Raw genomic sequence first — 19,126 nt, 5'->3', positions numbered from 1 at the left:
GCTAACGCTCAGAGTGTGACATGTTTCAGGGCGGATGGACCAGAAATGAGTACTCCTCCTTCATCCTTGTCCTCTCCTCAAACAGGACCCACACCCCCTTCCTCATACACCTTCTCAAGGTCAGCCACGTCCTCATGGGCCTCAGAAGACACTCCCTCCCCATGTCCTCACCCACATCTCAAAGACAGAGGTGCGCCTGGCACACAGCAGTTCACGCTTGTGGTCCAGGTGAGCCCAGGCCTCAGCAGTAGCTATGGATGCTCAGTAGGCACACAGCTCGCTGTATGAGTGGGAGGGGCTAGTTGATGCCAACTTTGAAGCCGGGGGGCACCAGTCCACAAACTAGATGCTGAGCTTGGTCTTGTTAGTGGCAAAGGCAGCGTTGACATCTTTGGGGACCATGTCACCAGGTTTGACAGGCAGCTGGCCATGTATTTACCATGGCGAGGTCACACTTCACTGTCTGGTGGGCTGGCTCAAAGCATGCACTGGTCATCTCTGCTCCAGAAAGCTGTTCACGGGAGGCTTTCTCAGCAGAGATGACAGAGCATATGTGGACAGAGGGAAGTGGATGTGAGAACAGGGCACCAATTCGGTCATGTCAACCTCCAGGGCTCCATCACACCCGATGGGAGCAGTGATGGAGGACACACTCTGGCTCATTAAGCGGCTAAAATTATTGTAGGCTGGGCACTCAATACCCAGCTTTCTGCGACTGACACAGATGACCTCATTGTCAAACATGAAGGCACAGAGTGCCCCAGGGTGGTGTGGGTGCTGGGGATGGAGTTATAGGCTCAACTACAGCTGTGGAGACCTGGGGAGGCCGGGTACATGAATTCCAGCTTGGACTTCTTGCCATAATTGACAGAGACGTGCTTCACCTGCAGGGAGGTGAACCTAGAACCCGTTCCCCACCAAGGCTGTGGAAAACCAGGGAGCCCTGAACATCTGCACACCAGCAGCCAGTTTCCCAATTTGGTCCAGGACAAGGCCAACGATCTTGCTGCCAACGGTGCAGTGCTCACGGACAGTTACCAGCAGCCTCTTTCTGCCTGTGATGAGCTGCTCAGGTTGGAGGGAGGCAGTAGGTACCAGTGTGAACTTCAGCAACGACTGTGGGTTCTAGGTCTACACACACTGCCCTGATCACACGCTTGCCAGCACCTGTCTCCCTGAAGGTGAAGGAGGAGTCATCTCCCCATCTCAATGGTGTCCCTTGGCCTCGCCCTCAGACTAGATCTTATGTTCCAGGCAGCAGAGCTTCCAGCAGGCACTGCTTATCTAGACATCAGCCTGGCCGACATGGATGAAGATGCACTCACGTGAGGCCATGGGTTAACAGGTGCAGGCAACAGGCGTAGACACCAGGTCCCGGATACTGTCCCCAGCAAGCTGAGAGTCGAGGTAAGTAACACATTCTGTTCTGAATTCCTGTCTGACGTTGGTGACCTGCTTTGGCTCACCTCCGGCACTGACGTGTGATCTTTTCTCTTTCTCTCTCTCTGCCTCTCCCTCTCTCTGAGTTCCGGGCACAGCCACAAGTGTCACGCTGTGTTCTAGGCTCCAGGAGCAAAAATTCAGGTAGGCACAGTGGACAGAGCATCCACCTGAAATGCTGAGTTTCCAGGTTAGAAACCCCGGTTGCCAGCTTTAGCATGGGGTCACTGGCTGGGGTGGAGCCCCCCAGTCAGGCACGTATGAGAAGCAATCAATGAACAACTAAAGTGCTGCAACTATTTGATACTTCTCATCTCTTTCCCTTCCTCTCTAAAAAAATAAAATAAAATAAAATAAATGGGAACTGGAAAAGGGCTCGCCTGTGGCAAGGGAGGGATGGTCTCAGCAATTTGGTGACATCTGAGCAGAGACCTGAGGGGATCAAAGGAACTGACTGACCATGCAGTTGTCAGCAGACTGAGAAACAGCAGATGCTGAGTCCAGAGCCAGGAGCAGTGAGGAGGCCAGCATGGAGGGAGGGGCCTGAGCACGGGGTGGATGGGTGAAGAGGAGGTCAGAGGACAGCAAGGGGCTAAAGTCACACAGGGGCCTGAAGGATACTGGCTTTGCCCTTCACTGAGGCAGTCCCTGCGGTTTCTTAAAATTGACTTGAGTGAGAGAGAGAGAACACGCGATGGGGAGGAGAGAGATGAGAAGTATCAACTCAGCTGCTTCACTTTAGTTGTTCACTGATTCTCATATGTGCCTCGACCAAGGGCTCAACCCGAACCAGTGACCCTTTGCTCAAGCCAGCGTCCTGCACTCAAGCTGGCGACCATGGGGTTTCGACCTTAGGACCTCAGTGTCCCAGGTCAATGCTCTATTCACTGCATCACCATCAGTCAGGCATTCCTTGCAGGTTTTAAGCAGAAAGGCTTCATACACACATCACATTTTAACAAGGCCCTGCCTGTGCGGCAGGAGAGCAGGCAGGACACTACAGTCATCAGACAGGGGCAGCAGTGAGGCGGTGACTTCTCAGGAGGCTATGCAGTCAGAGTAGCACCAAGCCAGCTCCCAGGTGCATGCAATTCAGTGTGGGAAGGGCGATGGCAGCTAACTCCAAGGGTTGGGACAGAACACTGGCAGGCTGGAGCTCTCACTACCGAGATGGGAAAGACCTCAGCAGAGCCAGCTTAGGGGTGTGTGTGTGTGTGTGTAAGGCAGGGTAACAGAAGCTAGACACAGGTGGTGGAGCCCCAGGGGAGGGCCTACTGGAGCTATAAATGGGAGCCAACGAAAGCACTGAAAAGCAGAGGTTGAGGCTCGGTGAGACCCCTGGGGAGTGAGTCTAGACAGAGAAGGAGTGGGCCTACAGCAAGGCCTCTGTTCAGAAGCAACGAGGCAGCAGGTAAAACCAGGGGCGGCGCAGATAGGCAGGAAGGAGGTGCCGACAGGACAACCGGGGCAGAGGGATACCCCCACACGGCAGCGGCAACGCTGCTGAGGGTGCTGGGTGAGCGGCTGGGGGACAGGGGACGAGGCCAGCACTGGGCTGGGGGTCTGGGGCATCAGCATGGAGGAGGGTGGAGCGCAGGGAGAGAGCACGCTGCTGGAAGATGCGTGGAGGAGCACCGGAAGCTCTCTGCGCACTGACCTCATGAACCAAAGGGAGGCTAACTGGCTCCTAGACACTGTTCAACTCCAAAGACAAGAGAGGGAACAGCCCCTTTGAGAACATCAGAGTGGACCAGCCATCCCGTAGTAGTGAAGCCCAGGTGGGTTATGGGAGGCCAACAATACCGGATGGAACTTACTTGACTTTGAGAGAAACGCCCTGCGGGATGCCGATGCTGACGGCCGCACCCAGGACGCTGTGCCTGGAGATCTTGCGCTCGGCCCCATACTCCACTACTGTCCCGAAGAAGCCTGCCCTGTGGGGGCAAACGGCTGTGAGCAGGCCGGGGGCCCCCCACACTGGTCAGTGCCGTGGCGTGGGGCACTGTTGCTCAGAACAGAGGCTGAGGCAGTGTCACCCCAAGTTCAATTTAAAAAAATACAAAAACATGCTGGGTCCTCTCCTTCCCTTATGCACCCCCCCCCCCCAGGGAGAAGACACGACTGACACCCTTGGCCAGTGACCAGAAAAAATCCAATTCACTTGACCCCCAGCTCCTTAGCTCCTAGGAATGCACAATGGGTAGCCCCTCAGCCTCTTGGGTGGAGGCATTCGAGAAACACCAATGTAAGCGGGCATCACCCACCAAGCAGCTCCACCGCCAGCCAGCCCGGTCGGCACGCTCCCAGGCCAGCCAGCCAGGACTTACTTAAGAGACCCTTTCACTCGTGTCTGGTCATCATCCTGGAATTTGTGCTGATAGCTGATCAGTGCAAAGGAGTGCGGAATTCCAAGCTGAGAAGACAGGGAAAAAGAAACTATGACTGGTGGCTGGGACCTGTGGCCAGGCGGGCATGTCCCTGACCCCACCGAGCACACGGTGGGCAGGCCTCCCAGGCAGCGGTCATGATCTGGCAGCTGTACAAAGTGTGTAAAAATTCATCCATACTAAATTATAACATTTTTTTTTTTTTTTACAGAGACAGAGAGTCAGAGAGAGGGATAGATATGGACAGACAGACAGGAACAGAGAGATGAGAAGCATGTTTTTCATTGCGACACCTTAGTTGTTCATTGCTTGCTTTCTCATATGTACCTTGACCATGGGCCTTCAGCAGACTACCTTGGGTCCAAGCTGGTGAGCTTTGCTCAAACCAGATGAGCCCACACTCAAGCTGACGACCTCGGGGTCTCGAACCAGGGTCTTCCGCATCCCAGTCCTACGTTCTATCCACTGCGCCACTGCCTGGTCAGGCTCAATTATAAATTTTTTAAGTGTGTGTGGGGGGAGACTCCCACATGTACCCCGCCTGGGATCCACTTGGCAACTGGTTTGTGGCTGATGCTTGAATCAACTGAGCTATCCTTAGTGCCTGGGCCCATTGCTCAAACCAACTGAGCCACTGGCTATGACGGGGGAGAGGGAGAGAAGGAGGAGAGAAGAGAGAGAGAAGGGGAAGAGAAGGGGGAGAGGGCAGGGAAGAGAAGCAGATGGTCACTTTTCCTGTGCGCCCTGACTGGGGATCGAACCTGGGGCATACATATGCTGGGCCAATGCTCTACCCCCGAGCCAACCAGCCAGGGCCTCCAAAGCCAATATTTAAACACTGGAAGATTTCACCTAAAAACCCAGTTTTCTGCTTTCTCATAAAAAAAGGAAAGAAAAAAAAAAAGAAAGCTGGGACCAGCTGTGTTCCTCCAGGCAGCAGGGCTGCTGCCCTTGAGGGGTGGCCTCTCTTGCTCCCTGTGCCCTGTCCAGCCAACGTGGCATCCCAGTGCACAACTCGGCTTTGGGGTCACCGACCAACCAGGGCTGCCCTTGCCCTGGTTCTGTGGGCTCCTCCCACCAGAAGATGTGAAAATCCTAGGAGCTTGAGAACAGGGTGCTTCAATATCCGACTGCAAGGGACTCACAGGGGCACACAGTAGGGCAGTGTCACCAGGGTGCAGACTTCAAGGGTGAACCGGGGGAGCGGGGGAGTCCGTCCTCACCTGCAGGGCCACAGTGAAGTGGCTGGTTTTGGTGTCTCGGACGATGCTCGTGTTCATGGCCGACTGGATGCCCCACCGCCACTGCAGGTAGCCCACGGTGTTCTTGTCCAGGTTCCGAGCCAGGACAGTGGTGAGGCCAGGCCGGACTCCCCGGGACGAAAACTGCAGAGCACAGTTGGTCGTCACAAAGCTGGGGGCACACAGACAGAAAGGGCCTGGGTGACGCCTGGCTCTCGGCTGTTCTTGGCCCTTCCTCTCTGCTAGGACCCTGCTCGCATCACTTTCATCACCCCGGGGCCAGCTCCCTGCATGGGAAGCAGGAAACTGAGCCTCTGTCAGAGAGGTGCACAGAGAGGGACTGGGTAGAATCCTTCTAGCAATCACCCTGATCTGCACTCCCCACCACACCCACCCCAACTTCAGTTACAACAGAGAGAGGCACCCAGATGTCTGCGTTCCCCAGCCAGGGGAGCCAATCCACTGTAAGGATCACCTGGGATCGGCTGTACCCTAGAATCACCGGCTAACCTGGAAAATGGTGACAGTGGGCTCCTGCCCCCAGGCATTCCGGTCAGAATTTTAAGAGTTTACCAGGTTGCCCCGGCCAGGTAGCTCAGTTGGTTAGAGAATCATCCTGATACATCAAGGTTGTGGGTTTGATTCCTGGTCAGGGCACATGCAGGACTCAACTCATGAATTCATAACTAAGCAAGTGGAACAACAAATCAATGTTCTTCCCCCACACTGTTCCCTTCCTCTCTAAAATCAGTTAAAGAAACAAAGCCTGCCAGGAGACCAAATGTGCAGCCGAGTTTGAGAGCCATGGACCCAGACCGCACACCTGACCAGGTAAACCAAAATTTCTGGGTGGGTGCCCAGGTATGAAAACTCTGCCCGTGGGACTCAGACGGACTTCCATGGACTGAATCTCCTGGAAGAGCTGGAACAGGAAGAACTGACTTACTGTCTGCCACAGGCCCTGTGACTTTAAGCAACATGACAGAAGATGAAACCGATTTACCACAGGCTGATTGGTACAATCAGGAGTGAGGTTCCTACAGTGGCTCCTTAACACTGTAAGGAAACAACGTGAAGGATGGACCTCCCACAAGCACCTACCCGCAGTAAACCATTCCCCAGAAAGGCTCTGAAGTCCGTTCCCGGGGAGTCAGCCCCACCTTCTGGTTGAAAAGGGGTATTTCATTTCATTAACAAAGGGATTCACACTACTTGACTCAAGGTATTCAAAGGCGAGCAAACAGTGTGCCTCTGGTCAACAGCCCAGCAGGCCCTAGACTGACTAATTTAGTTGTCTCTCTCTCTTTTTCCTCAGTCCTGGAAGTGTTGGTTTTGTCATTAAAATAATAAACATGATGGGTCATCGTACTTGCTCCTCACTCACTGACTTCCCGGGGCTCCCAGGGGCCAGGAGAGTCCGTGCCCAGCCTCTCTCCTCTTGGCTGGCTCACCCTCACATTGCACCACAAAGGCTGTGATTTCTGCTCTGGTCACACTAGGGTCAGGGGAGCGAGCAGGACGAGAGATAAATGTCACTCCTAGGATTTTAAGGCAGTTACACAGTGACGTTGGGAAGAGCCCCAACAGAAAGGAGATTCCTGTTTTTATCCAGCATGTCCTCAAGACAGACCTCGGGAGAGGCCGGCTGGCCTGCGCTGGGAGACGAAGAACATGGCACAGGACAATCCCACCTTTCTTGGGGCAATTCCCCACTCAGGAATCTTCTGATCGTTAGTTTGGACTCACAAGGAACCTGACCCTGGGATTGGGGCACCCAAGAGCAGACACAGCCCATTAATAAACTGGTGTCCTTGTTTCTAAATGGTCATTCAAGTCTGATGAACTGGAGTCTATGACGAGACTTCTGCACCTGCAAAGGCTGAGGGCTAGCCAGCCCCAGACGCTGGCTCAACCAGACAAAACGGCCAATGGAGTGTCCTCAAAGACGTGTCTCCTCACGTGTCTGATCTTCAGAATGACCTGCTCTGCTTGTGCACATGAGGGGTTCCCAGGCCCTCCTCCAGAAGGCCCAAGTCAGTGGTCTGGGGGGCAGGGATGTGCACTCAGTCAGCACTAGAGGTGAAAGTCCTAAGCAGACACTCACACAATGCACTGTCCACCTGATGTTCTTCTGATTGAAAGTATAAATCCTGCAGGTGGACACACAATACAGCACACGGAAGACGTGCTGGAGAACTGTGCACCTGAAACCTGTATAATTTTGTTAACCAGTGTCACCCCAGTAAATTCCTTTGTCCTCTTTCTTCGCAGACACTGATCCAAGCCCCAGGGCAGAGGCAAGGCGGGAGGAGCTGAGAGCGCCCCCGCCCCCAGCTGCGGTCCCCTCCCAGCTGACACACCCTGACCCTCTGTAAGTCTGTTGGGCTGCGGACTTGCTTTACAGGGCAGGCCCCCACCATGCACCTAAAGGGAAGTGGGCTCCCTACCCCCGCAGGCCTGTGAGCTGCACTCCACCCCACAGAGGAAGGAGGCTGCAGTTCACATCCACTCAGCCCTGACCTGAGCTCTCACAGCTACCTCCAAATGGGAACGAGGACAGCCTTGCTGTTCTAGAAGGGACGGGGGGGGGGGGGGGGGGGGGACGGGACGGGGACACAGCTCTAGGACTGCGGCGGCCCTGCCGCAGGGCTTCAAGCTCTAGGACCTCACTCCTGAGACCAGGAGGTCTCAAGCTGCCCACTGCTCACGGAACACGTTCAGAGCTTTACATATTCTTGAGGACAAAAAAATGGTGCATAGGCTCAATCATTTGTCAAACTGCTGATCAACGTCCCTATGTCTCCAGCGTCCCCAGAGCCCACAGTGAGCTGGCAGGGCAGGTCCCCAGAGGACAGTGGACCACCGAGCGGAAGCAGGCCCCACCAGTGCTCCGTGAACCCTGCTGGGGCCCAGCCTCCGTGAATCCATGCCAGCCCCAAGGGCCTGCCCTAGTGGCCCTGCAGGGCAGACGGGCAATCCCACTCCTAAACCCACAGAGACTATCAAAGAGGACTTTTCTCTTTATATTTACCATCTTGGCGTGAGGTTACGGAACAGCTTCAGACCAAAGAGAGGCCCCTGCAGGTCCCCAGCTCCAAATTCTAACTGTTCCAAGAGGAAAAGGAAAAGCATTAGAGGGTTTATCTCCCAGCAGCGCCCACGGGCTCGGGTCAGCGCAGGCAGCAACGCCTTCCCTGGATGCCACATCAGGGCCTTGGCCAGGGCCCTACGTCTCATCCTAACCTCAGCCAGACGACAGGCTCCTATCTGCGCACCCAGAGGAGGCGGGGTCCATTAAGGCATGCCTTAGAAAGGAGCCCCTCCCCCAAGGAAACACTGCTCCCCTCCCACGCTCAGGCCTGAAGGGGGCTCCGCTCCGTGCTCCCTCTCCCCATGCAGCCTGGCCTGCGTCTACCCCACCCCACCCGCCCCTGCACTGCCGTCTCCGCGCTTTCACTCTGCTGGCTTCACCCACCACTGGTCTCCCCGGAGACTGGGGATGGTTTTCAGGGGCCTGACGCTGAACCCACCAGCAGTTCCGCCCTCAGTCCAAGCAACCCTGCCAGTCCTGGCCGCCTCATTTATTAGTCTGGGTGCCTTTCAAGGCACCTCTTCAATGGTAATTAGATGCAGTTCAATTTGCTCAGAGGCATTGGCTGTTAAATGACCACTGACCGACCAGTGGACCGGGGCGCCGAGACAGGCTCTGCCTTCTGAATTGTGGAGGAAAACGGAACACCCCACAGGTGTCTGCTTAGAGCAAAGAAAAATGCTGAGTTCAGAGATGAGGTTTCCGGAAGCGGGCATCTCATCTCCAGGGAAGTTTTGGTCAGCAGACTGAAGGGACTCCTTCTCAGATATTAGACACAATGTTCCCTGGCGAGAGTTAACTTGTGAGGTGACACCCAATGCCGTCACACAGCAATGGGGCCAACCTGGGTCATTTGGAGGGCCAGCTTTGAGAGGGTAAATGGTCAGAAACAAGGCTCTGCGATGGACAGCACAGTCTGCTAGCTGAAACTTACCTCTCCCCACCCCTTCGCCGAGGTGACTCGTCGGAGGGCGAAGTTAATGGAACCCCCTCCGTTCCCGTTCTGGGTCGAGAGGCTTCCAGAGAGGATGGCTGTGTCTGTAGCTGTCAGGGGAGCCTAGGAAATGACATATGCTGGTAATAAATGAGTCAGAGCCACAGGAAGCGCCAAGGACAGCAGCCTAATGAATAAACCATGGGCACGAGGCCAACAGTGCAGGCGACCCCATAGGCAGGGGTGCTGGGGAGCAGTTACCAGGATGGCCTCCCCTCTCCCCTGCTTCACCCTCGACCTGCACGTGGCCACCGAGGCCATGCTTTGTAAAGGCTTCAGTGAGCAAATTTCCAAGAACCACGGGCAGCAACAGGGCTATGTGCTGGCTCTCAGTGCGCCAATGGTGCCAGTCTGTAGTGACTTCACCGTGTCCCCCTGGGGCCACACTGACCAGTTGGGACTTCAGGTTGTAGGCTGAGGTGCTTGAGAAGACGTGAGTGAGAAGAGATGAGGGGGCAGAGACCCACTGTAACCCTCATGGAATGGCCTCGCATGGCCACATCCCACAGTGGACAGAGATGGCATCTCAGTGTCCCCGGGCCTCAGCTGAATGGTGTGTGCTCCGCACAGTCGAGTGTGCCTTCACACTAAGACTGGTTGTCGGAATTACTCATGAGGTCTGCTATCTCTCCTAAGATCACCATGACCTTGGCTTCTCAGGCCAGCTGCACTTCCTGATTGAAGGGCCCAGAAGCCCTGGATACTCAGCCCCACGCGTGGGACTCATGCGGCCAACACCTCGCCACGGGACTGGAGCTCTCCTTCTACATTGGCTCCTGCATCCCCCTCATGACCCTGAGCAGATGAGAAAATCCCCGAGCAGGCTCCCTCACGCCAGCTGTGTGGTGCCCCGTGCCCATCAGCCTGCCTACTGCACCCGTGGTACCTCGATGGACTGGGATATGTGCATCTTGTTAATTTCAATCTGTGGGAAGCCACTTCCGGACACATCTTCGTACTCTTCCTCGTAGCGATCAAAGAGGTCAGTGGCATCGATGCCCACGCTGATGGTCCCCTGAGGCAGAGAAACAAGTGGTCAGCACCGGGGAGGTTTCCATGGAATGGGACAGCACACTATGTTTGAGTGCTGGGGGCAGACCGCTGGGTCGGGCAGGACACCACCAGATCATCAGTGTTACCGTTCAGGCCAAGTAACGGCAGAGCAACCCCAACTTTGAGTCAGAAAACCTGTCATGCCTACAGGCAAAGGACACGCCAAAGACAAGTGTTAGGAAAAGAAGTAAGGGCCACATTTCAATTTTCAGAGACCGAACAGGACCCATGTCATGGCTCTAAACATACCGTCTCCAGATCTAACCCAGGAATACATAAAACAACCTAGAAACTACTTGGGTTAAACATTTTCCTCTGAATACTCTTATATCACAAAAGTACCTTAAAACCGTTTAAAATATAAAAATATGTTCCAAGTAAAGAAGTGCAGCCTGACCAGGCGGTGGTGCAGTGGATAGAGCGTTGGACCGGGATGCGGAAGACCCAGGTTCGAGACCCCGAGGTCGCCAGCTTGAGCGCAAGGTCGCTAGCTCGAGCAAGGGGTTACTGGGTCTGCTGTAGCCCCATGGTCAAGGCACATATGAGAAAGCAATCAATGAACAACTAAGGTGTTGCAACGCACAACGAAAAACTAATGATTGATGCTTCTCATCTCTCCGTTCCTGTCTGTCTGTCTCTGTCTATCCCTCTGACTCTCTGTCTCTGTAAAAGGAAAAAAAAAAAAAAAAAAGGAAGTGCAGACAGAATAAATCATGAACAAACAGATCGAGAAACTGTCCCGCCCACTGAAACTAGAGAATTGTGTTTTGAGAAACAGACCACCATATTCTCAAGAAATACTAAGTTACACTTCGGCTGATAAAAACGTTCCTTATTCAGAAAAATCAATGTTTATTATTTTCTTAAGACTTTTCAAAAGGGTATGTATCTTAATCTAACATATAAAACCATGACCAGTCACATTATTACATTCTCTGCAGACCATTGTTTAGAACTTTACTAAAATTTAATTTACATATAATATAAACTGCACCCATTTGAAGTGTGTGATCCAATAAAAATTTGCACAGATGTCTACACATGGGAAAGCACCTCTGAAATCATGATAAAGAGCAGTTCTATCACCCCAGCAGTGGCTGGGGAGGGTGTGTCTCCCTGAGAAGGGGGACATATGAATGGACGATGTGTGAGGGGTGGGGGAGGAGCCTGTGGGTATCCAAAGCAGGGAGAAGGCCGGTGGAGCGGAGGGAGGGAAAGGCAGACTAGGAACTCGGAGCAGGTGATGTGTATGCAGGGCGAGGTTTGGCAGATATCAGTTTAACCCTCTTGTTTAGGTTGGCATAGCAACAATCCCAGATTTCCATTATTTATTTATTTTTAAGATTTTTATTTATTAGTCTTAGGGGTGAGAGAGTGGGGGCGGTAGGAACAGGAAGCATCAGCTCATAATAGTAGTTGCTTTTCTTTTTTTTGACAGAGACAGAAAGTTAAAAAGAGGGACAGACAAACAGGAAGAGAGAGAGAAGATAAGTATCAATACCTTGTTGTGGCACCTTAGTTGCTCATTGATTACTTTCTTACATGTGCTGTGATGGGGGGGGGGCTACCGCAAACCGAGTGACCTCTTGCTCAAGCCAACAACCATGGGGTCACATCTATGATCCCATGCTCAAGCCGGATGAGCCCCTAAACCAGCCGGTGACCTTGGGGTTTCAAACCTGGGTCTTCAGCATCCCAGGTTGATGCTCTCTACTGCGCCACCGCCTGGTCAGGCCAAAGGCATATATTTCTAAGTAATCTCTGCTATCAGGTCCATATCGTGAAACTTTAAACCATTTTTACTTTTCCCCTGCTACAAGCACATCTTACCTTACCTGTCTAATGCAGGGCTGTCAAACCTTCTCTTTAAGGGCCAGATGTGATTTTAGGCTTTGTGGGCAACCACTGGTGACACCACTCAACTCTGTGTGGTGCAAAACGCCACAGATAATAAAAGTTTGTTTATGGAACTGGAAATCTGTGTTTCATATTATTTGTGGGTGTAACAAAATAGTCGTCTCTCTTTGATGTCTTAAAAACCATTAAAAATGTTAAAAAAAACCCCACCATTCTTAGCTCATGGGTTGGTCAAAAACAGGCGGCAGGTGGCAGCAGCTGGTGCTCTTTGTCCTAAGTCACCTAACCCTGCACTGTGATATAAAAAGAACCATGATGACAAGTTCAGCACAGTCCCTCATGTGCAGTGACGACACTCCTGGAAACCTGTCAGTGAGGGGGCGAGTCTAGCAGGTCCCACGAACCCCGGCAGCCCGCCACACCGCATGTCCCTTACAAGGGCCAACGTCACTGCCTGCGGTTCCCTCTCCTTGCTGATCTCAACCCAGGGCATCAGTGGAGGACCGCCAGCCACTTCCTGCCTCCCCTTCTACTTGGCAGTCACTCACCCCTTCCGTTCTAGTGCTCGGGGACCAGAGGGTCACCCGTCAATGTGACAGACACTGCTCAGGAATTCAGAGCATGCCCAGCCAGAGCCTCTCTCCCAGGACAAGCACTTCACCAAGCTGAAAGGATGTGTTAGCCACCCCTCTGTGAGAGGAGTCAGTCCCCCCCTCCCCACCAGGGCTGCTCTGTCCCGCATCGCAGCCTGGTTAGATCTCCTTATCTAGCCGTGAGGATGACGTGGGATGCTGCTGTCAGAAGCAGTCCTGGCAGCAGCTATTTACTAACTGAAAACTCCACGAGAAGCAGTTACGTTAAGAGGCGATGTGGGGCCCTGGCCGGTTGGCTCAGTGTGGAGCGTTGGCCTGGCGTGCGGAAGTCCCGGGTTCTATTCCCGGCCAGGGCACACAGGGGTGGCGCCCATCTGCTTCTCGACCCCTCCCCCTCTCCTTCCTCTCTGTCTCTCTCTTCCCCTCCCGCAGCGAGGCTCCACTGGAGCAAAGTTTGCCTGGGCGCTGGGGATGGCTCCTGGGCCTCTGCCCCAGGCGCTGGAGTGGCTCTGGTTGGGACAGAGCAATGCCCCTAGTGGGCAGAGCGTCGCCCCCTGGTGGGCGTGCTGGGTGGATCCCAGTCAGGCGCATGCGGGAGTCTGTCTGACTGCCTCCCCGTTTCCAGCTTCGGAAAAATACAAAAAAAAAAAAAAAAAAAAAAAAAAAGAGGTGATGTGGATCTTGTGCACTTCATCACAGCTGACAAACCCAGGACGGCTCGTGAGACGTGCTCCACAGACTCATTCTGAGATCAAAGCCAGAACCGGCATTTCCCGGCATTGTGGAAGACCACACTCAAACTTAATAGGGTTTCTTTTTTTTTGGTGAGAGGAGGAAAGATAGTGAGGCAGATTCCCATATGCGCCTCAACTGGGATCCACCCAGGGATCCCCACCTCGTGCCGATGCTCGAGTACTGAGCTATTTTTAGCATCTGAAGCTGATCCGGTCAGATCAACAGAGCTATCCTCAGTGCCCAGGGCCGATGCTCAAACCAACTGAGTCACTGGCTGCAGGAGGAGGAGAGGGAAAGAAGGGAGAGGGCGGGGGGAGAGAAGCAGATGGTCGCTTCTCCTGTGTGCCCTGACCGGGAATCGAACCTGGGATGTCCATATGCCAGGCCAACGCTCTATCCACTGAGCCAACTGAACAGGGCCAACAGGGTTTCTTAGAACAATTTGGTCCCAGCCATTCTCCCTGGCCCCTGCCATGTCTTTCACTGACATCTCATGTGTCAGTGATGATGCTGACAGGATGGGATGGAACAGCCCTTCAGCATGGACGACAGCTTTCTTGGTGTCTTCTCCGGTCAGCCAGCTCCTGTCCCCTCCAGAGACTCTGCTTCCTGTGGCAGCAGGTGCCCAGGTTTGACCCCCCCCCCTCCCCCAGTCCTTACACAGTTTCCCGACGTCTTCCATTTCAACAGCAGCCGTTAGCACAAACAGCTCTTCTTCTGTTCAGCCCCGTCGGGTCAGTTTAGGACGATATCAGAACCATTTCCCAGAGCAGACTGAAGTCATAACCACCAGCTCAGCCCGATGGCTATAACCGTCAGCCATGGCAACCAAAACCAACCCTTAAAAAACTCCTTTAAAAATAGGCCTGACCTGTGGTGGCGCAGTGGATAAAGCGTTGACCTGGAAATGCTGAGGTCACCGGTTCGAAACCCTGGGCTTGCCTGGTCAAGGCACATATGGGAGTTGATGCTTCCAGCTCCTCCCCCCCTTCTCTCTCTCTGTCTCTCTCTCCCTCTCTGTCTCTTTCCTCTCTAAAAAAAAAAAAAAAGCAAAAAAAAAAAAGCAAAAAAAAAAAATCAAGTAGGCCCTGGCCGGTTGGCTCAGTGGTAGAGCGTCGGCCTGGCGTGCAGAAGTCTTGGGTTCGATTCCTGGCCAGGGCACACAGGAGAAGCGCCCATCTGCTTCTCCACCCTTCCCCCTCTCCTTCCTCTCTGTCTCTCTCTTCCCCTCCCGCAGCCGAGGCTCCACTGGAGCAAAGATGGCCCGGGCGCTGGGGATGGCTCCTTGGCCTCTGCCCCAGGCGCTAGAGTGGCTCTGGTAGCAACAGAGCAACGCCCGGAGGGGCAGAGCATCGCCCCCTGGTGGGCAGAGCGTCACCCCTGGTGGGCATGCCAGGTGGATCCCGGTGGGGCGCATGCGGGAGTCTGTCTGACTGTCTCTCCCCGTTTCTAGCTTCAGAAAAATACAAAAATAAAAAATAAAAAAAAAATCAAGTAATGCACTCATGTATCTTTATAAAAATATTTTGGGATTTAAAAACACTGTTATGATTATATGCCCTCCTTGATATATTACTGTAGCACCGGTGGCACAGGCTGTGGTCATGCAGGTTCCCATGGGATTCGGGCAGACGGGAAAGGAACTGTGGAGCCAGAGGACGAAGGGCCATTCGTTCACTAAAGTCTCGTAACGGCAGACGAGCAAGCAGGCAGGGAAGACCGTTTCCCTCTCACTCAGGGCTCCGAAGCCCCTCAGCGCGCGCATGCGCTCTCTCTCTCTCTCTCTGCACTCTCCAGCCAAACAGGCTCTGGGAAAAAACCCTTCTCCAGCAAACAACAGCAAACAATGGCCCCTCCCAAGCAGGAAGGCAATCCGTACCTACAGCCTTCCATAGACTATACACTCACTATACCCCACTACAATCGAGCAAACTTAAAAAACATTTGTTTCCCCAACAATTATTATTATTTTTGATTGATAAATATGGGTGGTGTTTTTAAGCTATTACAGGGACCATGCTGGCAAGACAGCTTTTCCAAAATCAGAAAGGAGGTCTTGGCAGGGAGTATATGTCAACCTCTTGAACAGAGAGGATAGTGGGATGGCCCAGGAAACCCTGTAACTATCTCCACGAAACTGTTACAGAACAGAATAAAAAAAGGAAGCAGGCCAGATTCTCAGAGAGAGACAATCAAGCCCCCCCACAGTCCTCAACCAAATGCTCCGCCTCCCCGGGCCTGGGCACGAGCTCACGGGGAAGGCAGCAACCGCATCCTGCAGCGCTGCCCAAGTCCTCATCTGCAGAGTCTCAGAGCAGCTGCTGTCCACCGCAAGGTAAGGTGCATGGGTGTCACCAGAGAAGGAGCTGGAATTATCACTATGAAGACAATGGCACCTAGCAATTCTGCTCTATGACCTTGGTCTCTAAAAAGCGAGAGATGTACATTGATTATGCCAACAGAGATCTTAAAGACTGGAGGGGAGGTCTGATCAGAGTCCAGGAGCACAGTCCTGGGGGGTGGAGGAACCGTGCCATCTGCCCAGCCACAGCTCACTCCCCCGCACAGCTCAGTGTGCATGGCCCTGGTGACCCTAGCACCCCTTTCCAGCAGGAAATAGAGGAATTTATTCCCACACAGCAAAGACAGAAATGAGAGGCAAGTAAACTAAGGACTCTGGGGACTTGGGGTCTTTCAACACCAAGCAGTGGGTCTTGTGGCAAACCTCCTGTGTCACACAGGGAGGAACTGAGCGAAGGCTGGAGAGGTGGCCTGGCCCAGGGTGCAGAACTGGAGCACAGGACCTGAACCCCATCCAGGGCTTGACCCCTGGTAGAATGCTCGACCTCACTGCCTCCAGCATGCGAGTGTGCATGCTTGTGTGCACATGCGTGTGTTCCACACTGGAGCCGGGGGTGAGGGGTACCCTCATCCATTCTAGGGCCCACAGTGCTAGCCAAAGCTCATTTCACACAAACCAAGACTTACACGTGGCCGGCCACGAGAGGAGGCTCTGATTGTATTGTCACAGGGCCACTTGCGAATCCCAACTGATAGACCCTCACCAAACTCAGCCACCGCAGGCCAAGGAACTGCCTGACCAAGCCAAGTATTTCTCATGCAATGCTGAATGAGACACTAAAACAAAACTTAGTTCTCAACCTCACCTGGGCCTAGTATCACTCAGTATTACTTAACAGGTTTGCCCTTCTCTAATAATTCAGTATTTACTTCCTATTTGTTTTCAACCATTAACAACTAGGTGTGGTAGTCAGGACAGAGATCCTCATTTTATAAAGAAGAATACTCATCAGCCTGACCAGGCGGTGGTGCAGTGGATAGAGCGTCGGACTGGGACGCAGAGGACCCAGATTCGAAACCCTGAGGTCGCTGGCTTGAGCACAGGCTCATCTGGTTTGAGCAAAGCTTACCAGCTTGGACCCAAGGTCACTGGCTTGAGCAAGGGGTTACTCAGTCTGCTGTAGCTCCCCCGGTCAAGGCAATCAGTGAACAACTAAGGAGCTGCAATGAAGAATTGATGCTTCTCATCTCTCTCTCTTCCTGTCTGTCCCTATATGTCCCTCTCTCTGTCTCAAAAACAAAAAACAAATAAAAAAAACACTACATATTGGTCAGATGGTTTGCTCTGTGTCATGTGTCACTGATCCAGGGTCAGAATTTCTAACCTATGGTTTCCCCCACTTGACGTCTGCGTGTTCTTGGCACATACATCCCTACTGAGAATTCCTGCCAACCGTCTCTCGTTGATGCAGATGGAGAGAAATCTCCATCCTGGTTTCAGATGGCAGGGAGTACCACAAATGTCGTCTCCTCTGCCAGACCCCACAGGCTGTGATTCTTTCTGGCGGTCTGTGGGGGATAGGTAGTGCTGAACCCGATGGTCATCAAAAGGGTCCTTCTCCCGATGGAGAGGGGTCACCCTTTCTTCTCAGGATAAGAATGTTCTCAACCTTTCCGCTCATCTTGAAAATCAAAACCCTCAGAAGTGGAACAAAAGGCCCAGTACAAAACCTCTCCTCAATACACCGCAGAGCCAACATCTGGTTATCATCACACAGTCCTGGCTGGGAAGTACCTTATTTCTCTGGAAGCAGTTTGTGAAGTATAAAGCACTGGGCTTTTACAGTATCTTGCACGCTGTGTGGAATGGTCATAGCTGCATTCCCTCGTTGCCCAGAACGTGGCCCGGAGACACATTTCCACAGAATCCCCATGAGCACTCCCTGTGTACCCAGATGGCCGACTCTATCACAGGACACAGGCTCAGGCTACTGTGACGTCCTACCCTCGTCCCTGCTCCAAGTGCAGCAGGATTCCACCCGGAAGAGCGAGGACCCCACGGCCACAGCTGCTCCAGCCAGGCTCCCTCCCATCTCCTCTGTCCCCACCTGCAGCTGCCGATGCTGACCTTTCAAACCAGCCCTTCCCCAGCACCAGCTCCAAGAGCCAAGAGGGAACTCTGGGGGAGTCTCAACTGCCCCAATTTCTTCACACCCCAAGCTGGTTCCACCAGTGAAAGGCTCTCTACCTCCCTCTGACCAGAAGCGCACTGCTGCAGCTTCGTCTGTTGAAGGGGAGGGTGGGTGGGAAGGAGAGGGTTGCCACCTATAAGTACACTCTGAAATGCAGGATTTGGGTCCTAGCTGGTTGGTTCAGTGCATAGAGCATCAACCCAGCATGCAACCGTCCCAGGTTGGATTCCCAGTCAGAGCACACAAGAGAAGCAACCATCTGCTTCTCTCTTCCTCCCTCTCTCCAGTCTGCAGCCAGTGACTCGAATGGTTCGAATATCAGCCTCAGGCACTGAGGATAGCTCAGTTGGTCCAAGTGCATCAGCCTCAGGTGCTAAAAACAGCTCAGCTGATTTGGGCATCAGCCCCAACGGGGGTTGCTTGGTGGATCTCGGTCGAGGTGCATGTGTGAGTCTATCTCATTATTTCCCCTCCTCTCACTTAAAAAGAAAAATGTAGGATTCGAATAGTCGGGGATTCTAAATGTCCAGTCCATTAAATGCAGCAGGGTCTTCCACTTTCTAGAATGTACTGGATCAGAAGTCTGTATTTTTGTGCATCTGCTCTTCCTTTAGATTTCCAGGCTGCCTGCCAGGCCAGCCTGGCCATACCAACCGAGCCCAGCTGCAGAGTCCTTGATCAAACATGGCGGATCAGGAACACCAGACCACGTTCAACTAGCCACCCAGGACAACTGGCACCTCAGGCTGCCTGGACACCCTTCTTGCTACAGGGATGGAGCATGCACTCAGGGCAACTCACATCCCCTATAAACCAAAGGAGATGGATTCACATGCAAGACTGAAAAGTAACTCCTGGACCCAGGAGGGTCACTGATTACATGACTTGAACTACACCAGGGACTTGATTGAGTTCGAGTCCAAGAGGGTCACCTCATCACTGCCTGGTGACAGTGTTTATGGCACCACTGGGACAAGGAGCACAGGCCCCTTGCTGAAAGCAGTTTGCAATGCCCTACACCTCTGCCTCACCCGGTTCCCCATACCCTGCCCGGTGCCAGGCGTCCTGGTGCCTCCGTGTGTGCTCTGCGCTGTCCCTTCCTGACACGGTTGTCTCACTGATTTCCACAAGCAAGGCTTTGGGCAGGAGGACCCGAGAAAACGTCTGAAAGTGAGCCTGCGTTTCTGCTTGGGGACTCTCCCTGGTTGCTTGGGACTCTCCCTGGCTTCTGGGAAACTGCCT

General features: G+C 53.4%; 1 protein-coding gene across 1 annotated transcript in view; it reads right to left on the bottom strand.

Moving 5' to 3' along the window:
• Window positions 1-19,126, bottom strand: part of DNAJC11 (DnaJ heat shock protein family (Hsp40) member C11) — a 55,537-nt gene that overhangs the window by 8,412 nt on the left and 27,999 nt on the right. Inside the window, exons 5-10 of the mRNA XM_066270571.1 lie at window positions 10,040-10,168; window positions 9,094-9,216; window positions 8,100-8,173; window positions 5,051-5,240; window positions 3,768-3,853; window positions 3,258-3,374 (exon numbers count right to left, since the gene is read on the bottom strand). Coding sequence (XP_066126668.1) covers window positions 3,258-3,374; window positions 3,768-3,853; window positions 5,051-5,240; window positions 8,100-8,173; window positions 9,094-9,216; window positions 10,040-10,168 — 719 coding nt within the window. The remainder of the gene's footprint in view (window positions 1-3,257; window positions 3,375-3,767; window positions 3,854-5,050; window positions 5,241-8,099; window positions 8,174-9,093; window positions 9,217-10,039; window positions 10,169-19,126) is intronic.

The sequence above is a fragment of the Saccopteryx bilineata genome, chromosome 3, assembly GCF_036850765.1.
Source record: "Saccopteryx bilineata isolate mSacBil1 chromosome 3, mSacBil1_pri_phased_curated, whole genome shotgun sequence".
Taxonomy (NCBI): Eukaryota; Metazoa; Chordata; class Mammalia; order Chiroptera; family Emballonuridae; genus Saccopteryx; species Saccopteryx bilineata.
This window is presented reverse-complemented; position numbering and strand designations above follow the sequence as displayed.